This window comes from Clarias gariepinus, chromosome 28, assembly GCF_024256425.1.
Source record: "Clarias gariepinus isolate MV-2021 ecotype Netherlands chromosome 28, CGAR_prim_01v2, whole genome shotgun sequence".
NCBI lineage: Eukaryota > Metazoa > Chordata > Actinopteri > Siluriformes > Clariidae > Clarias > Clarias gariepinus.
Window position 1 is genome coordinate 17,566,532 of NC_071127.1, and position 13,054 is coordinate 17,579,585.

General features: G+C 40.7%; 1 protein-coding gene across 1 annotated transcript in view; it reads right to left on the bottom strand.

Annotated features, from left to right (window-relative positions):
- The window catches only part of ash1l (ash1 (absent, small, or homeotic)-like (Drosophila)), a 42,821-nt gene that overhangs the window by 12,706 nt on the left and 17,061 nt on the right, over window positions 1-13,054 (bottom strand). The window contains exons 5-18 of the mRNA XM_053490177.1: window positions 11,418-12,111; window positions 11,110-11,283; window positions 10,925-11,019; window positions 10,388-10,461; window positions 10,263-10,308; window positions 10,060-10,168; window positions 8,161-8,367; window positions 5,868-6,014; window positions 3,480-3,588; window positions 2,380-2,541; window positions 2,183-2,253; window positions 1,909-2,078; window positions 1,623-1,775; window positions 192-246 (exon numbers count right to left, since the gene is read on the bottom strand). Coding sequence (XP_053346152.1) covers window positions 192-246; window positions 1,623-1,775; window positions 1,909-2,078; window positions 2,183-2,253; window positions 2,380-2,541; window positions 3,480-3,588; window positions 5,868-6,014; window positions 8,161-8,367; window positions 10,060-10,168; window positions 10,263-10,308; window positions 10,388-10,461; window positions 10,925-11,019; window positions 11,110-11,283; window positions 11,418-12,111 — 2,266 coding nt within the window. The remainder of the gene's footprint in view (window positions 1-191; window positions 247-1,622; window positions 1,776-1,908; window positions 2,079-2,182; window positions 2,254-2,379; window positions 2,542-3,479; window positions 3,589-5,867; window positions 6,015-8,160; window positions 8,368-10,059; window positions 10,169-10,262; window positions 10,309-10,387; window positions 10,462-10,924; window positions 11,020-11,109; window positions 11,284-11,417; window positions 12,112-13,054) is intronic.

Sequence of the window (13,054 nt, forward strand, 5' to 3'; positions counted from 1 at the left end):
TTACCAACTCGTAAAGAATTTCAATTTAAGGCAATTCGGCGGTGCACTCGAGCAAAAAAGCTGAGAATGCTCTAACGCCCCTTTAAGGTTTAGACATTTCATTTGTTTTTCTAAGGAGAACATAAACAATTAATCTTGTCACTATTACTCTATCTGGAAAACATGACAGCTTATCAAACATGTGCTCTTACCTCTTTTTGGAAGGTAAGTTAAGCAGGGGAGCTGCAAGAGTTTGGCCCGAGGAATCTACAAAGACAAATGTTGTAGAGAGAAAGCAAAATAAAGAGAGAGAGAGAGAGAGAGAGAGAGAGAGAGAGAGGGAGAGAGAGAGAGAGAGAGGGGAAGAATAAACAAGAGGTTCCTCACACACTATAACAACATAGGGCTGATGTCATAGTGCTTGGACCCTGATAATACATTCAATAATTTCATATAATGTAAATTAAATAGTGCTGTCAATCAGTTAAAAAAAATTACCCTAGTTAATCACAGTCATATTAGACTAATAACAATTTCACTTGTATTATAAACGTGCACCATTGGAATAAAGAAATGCATAACAAACAGGTTTTTTGATTGATTTGATTTTGATTTCTTGAAATTGATTATGCAGTTTTATAATATCTAAAAAATTAACATTTAACAAATAATAAATGTAAAACAATCTCTTGAATATAGTAGACTCCTTGCAGGAACAACCATATTGTGAGCTGTCCGTTTCTATAGTAGTGAGCGAGTCTGTTATCCCCCTTACAACTTTGTTTTTAACACATACAGCATTAGCATTTGTCATCTATTGGGTGTGCTATACCGGTGTTACACCGAGGTAGTTATGGTTACTTACTGATGTCTAGTGGTCTCCAGTAAGTGCGATAACCGACTGCCTCACTTTCACAGCCATTTTCAGTTACACATACAGTTCATGTACTCTTGTGTAAAATTAGTTCTCCTCGAGAGTAACCAGAGCACACAACTTTTATATGGTTTTATCCAAACTTCCATCTGTGATCTTTTTATAACTAAACTTGCCGTTCAGCTCGTCTGGTGAAGTTTCCTCAGTTGTCTGCTTATCCGTGTTAAACGTGCCGTTATCACACACATTATGGGAAGCCACTAGGGTCAAACTTGGTCGTATGATTAATTTGCATTTTTTTTTTATTGTAAAGTGTTAACATTTCTCAATGCCGTAACAGTCAGTTGAACCTGGATGAAAATATATTAAGTCCCCCCTCAGTGTGTATTACAGTACAGTGTTTGAACGTACTGCCGATGTACTGCACTTGTACTGATCTAACTTCTGCTATTAGATATGTGCAAACGCATTTTCGTATCTTTGAAAGTTCATACGCACAGAATTAATCATCTTAACGAGATTGATTAAACTCCTAATGTAATTTTTAATAATTAAGAGTTAAAGCTTGCTAACTCATTGGGTTTACTGTTATTAAGCAAAATGCAGTGTGTGTGTGAGAGGCAAAGACAGCTTGCTCATTAACACTGATATAACACTTTAACTGGAGGTGCTGAGGGAGTGTGATAGAAAAAGAAAAGCAGGAACGTGTGTCAGGATTTTTATGTCTCACCTCTTAATGGTGAGTGTGTGTATACACAAATGTGCTGACCTTTGTAGCTGGTGATCATGTCGCAGATCTCTTTGAAGATGTGCGCCAGACGAGCCGTGCGAGTGACCTCTGTGTTTTCTTCGGCGGCGGCGAGTCTGCGCGTGCGCACCGAGCGAGACGTCTGTAACGCTGAGAACTGTGTTAGGAACACGTCTGCAACACACACACACACACACACACACACACACACACACACACACAGAGGGTGAATTATTAAGTTAAGTTGTAAAGACACATTCCCACATGTGAACAGATGTGACCCAGGTGTGTTTACACACACACACACCTGATTTGATGTTGCCATCATCACGGATGACTCCTCCCCAGCGGGCGTACTGCGACAGGCTGCCGTCCTTATCTCGCTCCCGCTCTCCTTCCCTCTTCAGCAGCTCTCGCTTGTCCCTCATCTTCTCCCAGTTGCGAACCAGGAACACTCGGTGCTTCAGCACAAAATTCCTGCAATCAGCAGCACTTGGTTTGAGCATGCTGGGAATTATAAAACAACATTCCCGATCTGTCATCGGGGGGAAAAAAAAAAAAAAAACAAGATCAGATTCTACCTCTCTCTGTTCGACATCGGCTTCATCAGGAGGTGTTGGAAGAACTTGCTGCTGTCGCTGGACTCCTCTTCCTGGGGACAAAAACAGGCGTGTGTTACTACTAAAAAAAAAGAAAGAAAAGAAACAGAAAAGAAAGAAAAGCTCCGGTGTTGGTTGATTCAGGAACGTTTAGTCTTTGTGTTCGGTCAACGTCTTACCCGTTTTTTAAGCTGGTGCTTGGATTTGCGCTTCTCCTTCAGCCTCCCGAGCCTCCGGGCTCCGCCTCCTGATCCTCCCGCTTTGCCCGGCAGCCCGTTGATCCGTTGACTCTTTCCTCCGATGATGCCGCGGCAGCCTTCTGAGCCACACTTACACACTTGCTGTTGGAGAATAAAGACATTACAATAATCTTATTTGTCTAATAAATGATAGCAAAAGCTTTAAGCGTTAAAGAACAAGCTTCAGATTATTTGGTGGAGAACGGAACCTTGTACTCTTTTCTAGATCACTTTAAAATCCCTAAAAAACATATCCTCATTATTAGTGTTAATTTTCCCAGTTATTTTCAGATTTGGTCTTAGTCCCAGGATAAATCTCCCTGTTAGTCATTCTTATCCTATTTTTGTTTTGTCAAGTTTTAGTCGAATAAAAGTCTGGACACTTCAGTCTAGTTTTAGTCATTAATAAATATAACATTTTAGCAATAAGATTATTATTAATTAACCCTACAGTCAATCTAGTCCAGGCAAAACCTTTCTTTAAAGGTTTTTCACATAATAATTATCATTTAAAATGTAACTTTTCATTATATTTGAAACTACAGAACAGCAGTATGGACAATGCAGTGTTTAAAACTTTTTTACTTCTATTTTTAATGAATTTACACAAGGGGACTGTGGTAGGGATACTGTGGCTCCACATTTTAGTCTAATTTCTTTTAATTAACAATATTGCATGCTGATTTTGTTACTGTTCATTGCTATCCGTGATGTCTCGTCATCACGGGAAAAAAAAAGGTGTCTGAATATTTTTCATTATTTCCGTTGACAAAATTAACACTACTTTTATACAACTTTTTATAAAAGGCTTGTTTGACAGTCATGCTTTATTGCAGGCTTATGCCAACTCTGTGACACTAAAGTGAGACCTAGTGAAAAACAAATTTTTTCCTTTCACTACATAAGGCCTCGAAGCTCTATTCCCACGACCCTTAAGTGATGTAAACAAATAGTGCGCTTCATGACTTCATGCTGTGTTTTAGACCATGTGTGTATCTGGCATGCAGGGCATTACCCGGACACTTGTATACACAACACACCTGCTCTTCTGTGTTGAAGGAGTGGAAATTGTAGTCGTAAGTGAGCTCCGTGCCACTGTCCATGTCTTTCAGGGCAAACAGTCCAATCCTGTATACCCCGTTCACCGACCTGGACAGGACAGAAGGAAATGTGTAAGTTTGTATAATTAAGACTTTGACCATTTGGACTTCGCCTTAAGGACATGCACAGAGAGCAAATACTATTAATTTAACCATTCAAATTTAATTTTTATTTAGGTAACTCTTCAAATCTTAAAAAAAAAAGGAAAAAAAAGAGCTTTAACAAAAAAAAAAACAGCATGCTTCTTCTAAAAATACTCATATTTTGCAACATTAGCGCTTCTTCTTTAGAATCTGCCAATTACGATCTTTGCCAATTAAAGTTGTGTAGTATAATTTATTTATTTATTTACAATTTATAACAGTTAGGAAATAACTATTCTAAAAAGCAGGGCATAATTATAATTAAGAGATCTGAGAAAGTATCATGAATTTTAAATGTGTATTTATTGAAAGGTGACATATTCCACATACTCCATTCTCTTATTATTTCATGTAGATTATAAAGAAACTAAAACCAATATGATCGACTAAAGAAAAAAAAAGTTTTCTGTTCCCTAACTAGCCGAAATACTTGTATAAAATGTTGACTGTCCTGTAATACTCACTCGCTACACCCGGCAGCACATGGAAACACGGCTGCAATAATGAATAAAAAGATGGCTGCTCATGAGTTAGCAGCAGGCGCAAGCGTTTCTTTATAATATATCAGAATGTCTGCATTTTTAAGAGACAGCCTGTTCCTCTTATCAGCCAGAATGTGTGCAGCCGTGCTCACCGCCAGCCCACATGCATGAAGCGGTAAAGGCTTTACGGGAACTTTTGCTGTAGGTGGTTGAGTGATGGTCGACGTTCAACTACTGGGCTTTGCGGGGAACTTTTCTCACTGAGATTATTCGTTCTGCGTTATACAAGGTTTCCTGTTGGTAGACACTCCCAAACACGATTTCACTTTAGGAAAAAAAAAACTTTGCATATTGCAAATTTGGTGACTTTTACAGAGACGGCATGTTGATGTATTCTGCGTCCTTACGTTAGTATCGGTTTATGGGATCAGCCAGTTGAAAGACAACCAAATTGCAGAAATTGCGTAATTAATTGGTGGCCAATCGATCGGAGCACCCTTACTTACCCTAACCATTCTTCTTCCGGTTCATGTTTGCTTTTCAGATTTTTCTTTCCTGTTTTACCTGCGACCCGATCGGTCTACGCCCTACGCTTACAACAACTGCTACATCTGCTTACAACTGGAAAAAATAAATCTCAGAACTTACATCTAAACTTTAAATGAATTTTAAAGTACCAGTTCCTTTATTGTTTATGGATCCCGTTTACGCTTATCTATAACACTGACCATACCACTCTGGTCAAAATAATCACTATGATTTATCTCTAACACTCGTAATAAATCACATCAGCTGACTTGCTTGTTGTTTCCCATCATCCTTTGTTTTGTTTTTTTGCGTTGCTGCAAAAAATGTTCACTACATTATAACACAGCCTATTGCTAACTATGGTTTAGCTTTTTTGTTTAGTTTTTTTTTTGGTATAAGCTTTAAATGCAAACAAAATGTTTTAGATGAGGTGTAAATGTTTATTTTTATATATAATCAGCTTGCCTCGCGGCCTCATCCCGTAGTCATATAGTCGTATATGCGCTATGCTATGAGTCGTAAAAAAAAAAACTGGTAGAAACTTGAGTTCCATCGAGGCCCTGTAAGATGGAGTGGTTTGAAGTCGTGGTCACACATGGCTTTGGGTGTGTGAGAAAGCATGCGCGGGAGAAGGAATGCACATTTGTGGGTATCGGTGTCTAGTGGGCAGCACAGCTGTGTCCTCCACCCTCTCTTACTAAACAATCGTTCTTCCATGACAAGATGGACGACCGACTAGCTCCTAGTCTGGAAGCACTCTTTCAGTGGTGTGCGTGTTCGTGTGGAGTGTGTGTTTGTGTGTGTGTGTGTGTGTAAATCATTTGGTACTAAGCAGATGTTGCTCTGTAACCTAGATCTTGAGTTCCAGAGGATGTTTATGTATGGCTAATCAGGCCATTTATTATCATCAACATCTGTGAGCTAAATTGGTAGAAAATGTTTAATCGTTTATAAATCATGGGGTATAACGGCGGCTAGAGTAACAGACGCTACGTCACTAGAGAACGACCAGGTTTCAGTTATATACTAACTGTATAATCGCGCGATATTTAATTGACACATCAGTTCTCGGTAGTGTTGATTTAGTTAACCGCGAACTCGGACCGGATTTCTGCTTTCTTGTAGGCAAATGGAAATTCATCAGCCCGAGTTAGTGGTACTTTGTGTTTCTTACCACTTCTGCATCTCGCAGTTGGGCTCACAGCTGTGGTTGATGAAGCGTGCCTCGTTGCCCATGCGGTAGCTGTCGATCACCATGCCGCTGTCCAGATTTAGACAGTACTGACCGCTGTGAGAGAAGTACTGCTCCATCATTCGACTCCTACAGACAGAACAGTTTAGTTACAGACGTGAAAAAATGTATTATCTGATACACAATCTAAGTAACATCTGCTGGACAACGACAGAAATGTCATGTCATGCCCTTCTGCTTTTTTTTGCCAGGCTTATTAGCTTAGCCTACCCTCAGAGGTTATAGGGTTGTGCCTGGACAAGTGGCAAGGATTTATACCACCTGTTTCAAACAGCACCTGTTTCAGCAAGGCACGTTTTTATTCATGGGACAGAAACTTCCGGCATTTTCTTTCTTGACGTGACATCAGATCTCATTTGTGGGCCGACAGCCGCAAATCACATCCCCAGATCAAGATTATTCTCGTTTATACTAGTAATAGCTAATTCCACTTCGTACAATACAGGTAGTGCCTGACTTATGAACGAGTTCTGTTTCCGGGAGCACATTCGTAAGTCAGATTTGTTCTTAAGTCCGACAAAGTAATTAATCTATGCCTTTTCCCGAACATACAATGTAAAGCATACCAATACATTGTACTAAACGTGTCCCCAATTCCCACGCTGCCATCATGTGGCCAAAACATTCATAATTGCGAAATATAACTGTTGTCTCTGTGCCTTTAAATCGTGAGGAGAATCCTGGACGCCATTTTATCTCAGAGCTGTTTTTCACTGTATAGGACTGTGGACTGTGTTTTGTTGAGGATTTTCAGAAATTAGGATTATTTACCATCGTATTTTACTTACACACCAAAAATATTGATTAGAACCACGGTTCTAATTATGACAGCACTTCATTTGTGTAAAGGAAAGAGTCATGTGTTTGCAGGTATGGGAAACAATATTCGCTGTGTTTGCATGGATGAGATCCACGTCACTGTTTTTTTTTTTTTAACACATTATATGGTGTCCACAATCCAGGCACCAACGAAAGTAAAACTAGTAGCTTAGTATCTGACTTTTTAGACCCGTGTAATTTGATGATGCTGTATCAGCAGGAATTTTCTCCATAATGCCAGGCTGAACAAAGCGCAGGGCACAGATTGTGTTAACACCTGCCTCACATCTCATATCTACACAGATCAGACTACTTTCAGGATGTGGTCTATGAGGTGATTACTTTCTTGATTGCATTGTGCGCCCTACAGTGAGGGCGTCTCTGGGTTTGTTAGAATTCAGTACCGCCTGTGTCAGGGCACACAAAAGCACCTTGCACCTTTTGAAAGGTTGTTTGCACCTTAAGACTAGCATTTGCATCATGATTATAATAAATGACTACTCATTTGACCACGCTAGCCTTCCACCTTGAGATTAAGGCAATTTTTTTTTTGAGAAGCTAAAGGGGATGCTGAAGGCTATCGATGATATCCAGGTGTGTTTTCCACAGTGGACGTTTAGTCATCTTTTCTTGGTCAGCTTTGTTGAGTTGTGCGGGATAAACGCCGTACAAATGTTCAATGTTGCCATTTAGGTCAAGTGGCCAAGACAAAGGAGATGCCTCCTGGGAGACATAGCGGACGTGATGGTAACTTACGAGTTCCCAAAGATGCGCTTTAAAAAACAGCCTAGACTGGATGCATACCACAGGGACAGAGAATACACTACATTTTCAGGAAGCTCTGATCGTTTTATTTATAAGGAGGCCATACCGGAATTGACCGTTTAAGGAAGGATGCTATGAACTAACTGTTTCTCAGGTCTCCCACCTCCTTGATGAGTCGAAGCATGAAGCATTTTTAGCAGAAAGCTGAAAATGAGTTCGAGCAGATATTAACAAGATCAGTCACAGGGCCATAAAACTTTCTAGCCAAACACCTGTTGACCAAGCAGGTTAGTCAACCTCCTGAAATATTTTGTTTTGTTTTTTTAATGCTTTAAATGTTCCTTCCCTCAAAGGTCCTTACATTGCAGGTATGTGAAAGTTAACTTGAATACTACAATCATGACAAACAGGTATAACCTGAACACTAGCTGCTTAGTTAAGTGGTTTGCTATGTCGATGTGGACACAAATAACCAGTATTTAAAAAAAAACATCTCAAGTTAGAAGTTACATTCTCTCCTATTGTTTCGAGGCATTTTCTGTTAACATTTTTCTCCTAAACAAGACTCCAAACCAACCTATTTGTGATTTTTAAAATGGTTTTCTTGCACTAGCGCTAGTATTTGGCTAACCTGAACTCCTGCTCGCTGACCACCTCTCCGAGGTACTCGATGATGAACTGGCCAGAACGCAGCGGCTCTTTAGTGCGGATGCCCCAGCCCTTCCCTTCCGTCCTGAAACGCTCCAGACACTGGACCCACTCGTGACGCTGGATTCTCTGATTATCGCAGTGCTCTCCACATGGACACGTGCTGGGGGAACACTCGGCAAAAATCATTCTGAGAGAGAGAGAGAGAGAGAGGAAAAATCAGAGCGGAAGCTGGACGAATCAAGACATAACAAAATGCTCTCATTTACTAATCAACTATTTTTATCATCCTGTATTAACAACTTAAAATCCTATATTAAAAGATTGTGTTTTTTTGGGGTGTTGTGTCTGAGTGGTTTGTACGCGTACACTAAGGGAAAGGAAGGAGTTTGATATCATGCTAAAAGAGTTGTTCTTTTATGAAATTAAACAGTTATTACCATATACAGTCGAATTGGCAGGGGTTACGCGTTCCTAGAGCACCCATGGGTTTATAGTTTAAACCCTAAATATTCTCCCAAAACACTTTCACTTCATTTCAAAGTCTGCTTAAAACATTACCCTTAAAAAAAAAAAAAAAAAAACGGAATGTAAAGGTAAACCCGTATACTGTACAGTACTTTACTGCTGTGCTAGAATGTAAAACACCAATGTTACCCCTTTTTATGTACTGTAATTCATACAAGCGCACAGTATTTACATTGGAAAATTTGTCAATTATATTGTTCTTGATAGTTTAGCGTTAAAATGCATGAAAACATATTAAAATATTGTTATGAAAATGATTACGAATAGAACGATTATTATTATGAAGTTACGTTCTAAAGGAAAAATCTCCGAACTCTTTGCGGGAGTCGACTGTACCTGGGAGGTTACCAGGCCTGGTAGCCTGAAGCACATATAAGAGTAGCAGTAACACTAAAACACACATAGCATGACCAGTATATCCAGTCTCATCTTATCGTCTATAATGCCTAAAGCCTATCCCAGTAGCTTAGGGCACGAGGCGGAGTACACCCTGGACAGGATGCCAATTCATTGCAAGGCACATACACACATACACACACAAACACACTCATTAACACATTATGGGCAATTTGAGGAACATCAATTAACCTAATCTGAAAGTCTTTGAACTTTGGGAGGTAACCGGAGAACCTGGAGAAAACCCACCAAGCAGGGGTCGGAGAACATGCAAACTCCATGGACACAGAGACGGGAATCGAACCCGGAGTTCAAGGTGACAGTGCTAACCACTAAGCTGCCATTCCCCGTCTGTGTATCTGGTTATATTCATAAATATCTGTTCACTGACAAACGTTGTTGTTAGTGCAAATGTCTGGCTTCTATAGAGAAGACCTGAATCGTTCTTAAATAAATACATCCTCAAAAGTATTCAGCTTTAAGCTCAAATTTCATGATTGCCAGTAAACATAAAAAAAATTAAATAAACAGAAACAACATCTGTGGACCGATTAGACATCCTTGAGGATCGTAGTAGAGTGACCAAAGACATGCAGTGTAGTTTGATTTCCAAACTGCCCCTATTTGGTGTGTGCCCTGAGATGTATTGGCAGCCCATCCAGGTTGGACTCCACCTTGTGCCTTAAATCTTCCTGGACAGGATAAGCGCTATAGATAATACACGGATGTTCAAATACTTGTGAAATACATCTATTGGAGAGCGAATAGCTGTAACAGCACTGCACTTTTAGATCATATTCATGATTTAAATTCAGCCCCTGTGTACTGTAATAGACAGCTGAGATAACAACAACATTGACAATGTGTTTAAATATTTATGGAGCTGACTGTTCAAACATTATGAATAATAGTAAAAAAAAAATCCAGGTCAAAATTTTTTTTTTAAAGCGTGTAATACCTGTTAAGGCAGTCGTCCATGCAGCCCTTGGCGCTGTGATCCTCGGGGGACCTGCAGTTACAGGTAGTGGCTTCGTAGCCTGAGAGCGGCTTTACATCGACATAAACGTCTGAAAGGGAGGAAAGACGGGACTGGTTATTGACGAGCCACACACGACCTACGAAATGCAAGATGCGCATGTAGGTAAACTGTAGAAAACTTACTTGATCTTATTTTCTTGTAGAGAGGGACATCCGGTCTCTTATGCAGCTGAAACAAATAATACATTGTTAACAGTTTGTTAGACTGTTGTGTACAAAAATAAAGCAAAGTTGGATGGGCAGGCTACCTGGTCGTGCTTCCAAAGCCACAGGATGTCATAAGGCAACTGGAAATCTATTCGCTTCTGTCTTAAGTACTTCCCTGGAGAGAAAAGGAGGCAAAAAGGTGGTTAATAATAGACAGGCAGAGAGAGAGAGAAGGGAGGGGTGATATGCCGGACCACTACGTTTAACCTTGCAAAATGTGGTTTTCACACAAATGCCGACGTTACTGAATACCTAGCTGAAATCAATTTATAACCCGATAGCCGGGGAAATGTGTAACTAACAATCAGCACTGACGCTCTGCGACCCTCAAATGAATCGATGCTCTGAACAGAAATGGAAATAAAAGCCACCTGCACAATTTGTTCAATCTCAGCATCGGAGAAATAACTAATCAAACTTTTAATAGGTCTGTTAGTGTTTTAAGCTTTACTTAAAAAATAAAAAGGGATATAAAAGGAAGCTAACAAGATAATGAGCAAGATTGAACCACAGATTTGAAACTAAAGCCCTAACACAAACACTTTACACATCATTTGGCTCTTGATAATCGGACTCACCAACATGAATCGGAGCAGGAAGCAGGCCGTACTCGTGTTCGCCCGGAATGTACTCCAACTTCTCCTTCTTTAGCTGTAGCAGCTGACCACGAGGACTGATCATGAGACAGAAAGATAAACATCATAAGGAAACGACAGTAAGATGGCTGTCTACAAACTTTTGAAAAGATTTTCGTTGTACATACTCGTCTGTCTTGTAGACGTCAGAATAAAGACCAGCCTTCTGAAATTTCTTCTTCGGTGGCCTAGCAGCTTTTTTCTCCCTTTGGGCCGTCACCGGCGTGGGCAAGGCTTGTACCATGGGGGTCTGACCTGTGCGTTTAGGGGAGGAGTGGCCATCAGATTTCCCTTCCACAGCACTAAAAGGTAAATACAATTATGTTAGGAGTATTCGCTCGTGCTCGTGTTGAATGATTTGGTCAAATTTTTTAGCCCGCAGTTTTACCACAACTTCAAAAACTTAGCTGTACAAGAAATATAAAAAAAGGGAAACCTTTGAAAGCTTTGCATCTCCTCATGTAAGAGCCATCCTTTCCCTCCTGCCGGTTGTCCCCGTGTCACTGTCTCTTCCTCCCTGACCTCAGGACTCGTTTCCACCACCTCCTCCTCCTCCTCTTCTTCTTCTTCTTCCCTCTCATGCATGGTCTCATCCTCGTCCTCAATATTTTCATCCCTGTCCCAATGCTTCCTCTTTCTACCCTTTCGCTTTTGCCTCTGTATAACAGACTCGATGGCGTCTGTGACTGTGTCTTCCTCCCATTCTTTGCTATGCTTCTCCGGTTCAGGCTCTGGTGGTGGAGGAGACGTGGGTGGCAACGTCGACGGGGAGGGTAACGGATTCTTCCGGGGTCGTCCCGGTCCTCTTTTCTTAACCATGTTATTTCCTGTGCGTGCCTGCCTCTGCAGCTTCTTGGCCCGAAGAATCTTGTTGACATGATGCAGGTTGTTTTTGGGAGGAAGCGGGGCCAAACGCTGGGAAGGACGAGACGGGGAGGAGTCCAAGCAGCATGTGGGCTGTGAGGAGCGAGGGGATGGACTCGCTCCGGGCTGCTCCAGGCCACAGGCGGTGATGCAGGAAGACGAGTGGGAGACAGACAGAGGAGTATGGTGATGGTGTCGGTGTGGGGGCGTGTCAGAAAAATCGGGTGGGCTGAACTGGCCGTATCGTGTTTGTATACCACAGGATCCTTTAAGACAAATTGAGAAGATTATTAGTAATATTTTAGCTGTTTTAGACTTCAGTGTTTCATAAATCTCTTGTATAATGTAATTCAAGAAATTTTTTATTCATATTGATGACAAATAAAAGTGTCAAAAGAAGCTGCCTGATTAAAAACGACATCGACATGCCTTATAGCTCTTATACAAGGTTGAGTCAAAAATTAACCACTGTTTAGTTGGCTGCACTGTCTTATCCTTAGCGTTTTTTCGTTCAAGGCTACTGTCTCCCAGGTTTGAACATTTTACATCAGTTCATTTGTAACTGCAGTGCGAGCAAAAATTAACACCCAACTTGTGATTTAGATGACAGAAGAGCAGCATGTAATGCTTAGTTTATTTGTGGTCTGAGGGTGTACCTGCTGCTGTTATTTATCCAAGACTTTGCGCGCAGTACGGAGAAAGTGTTCCATTGTAAAAAAGTGTGTATGGATGGGTAGAGAAGTTCAAGGATGACAAGTGTGTGTCGCACAAGTGTTAGCCATCAAAAAAGGAGCCGGACGTCCGCCCACGTCCACGACATGTCATGACAATGGCAGTCTGCACACTTCTGCCCACTCTGTTACAGCATCTTCCATATAGTCCTGAGCTCGCTTTATCAGACTTTTACCTGTGAGGTCTCCTGAAATCTCTATGAGAGCAAAGATTAACTTCTGATAAAGAAGTGAAGACAGCGGTGCATTCCTGGCTCGCAGCTCAGCTAAAAAAATTTTTTTATAAGGGAATACGAAAGCTTGTTGACATATGGACAAAGTCTATAAAAAAAATTAAAAAAAAAGGATTATGCCCCAAAAAAGATGTTTGTTTTTTCTAAAAGTGAAAACAAATCGTAGAGCCAGAGTGCGAATAATTTTTGACTCACCCTGGTGATTTTACCAACAGTGCACAGACCAGGTTGGACATTTGAAAATA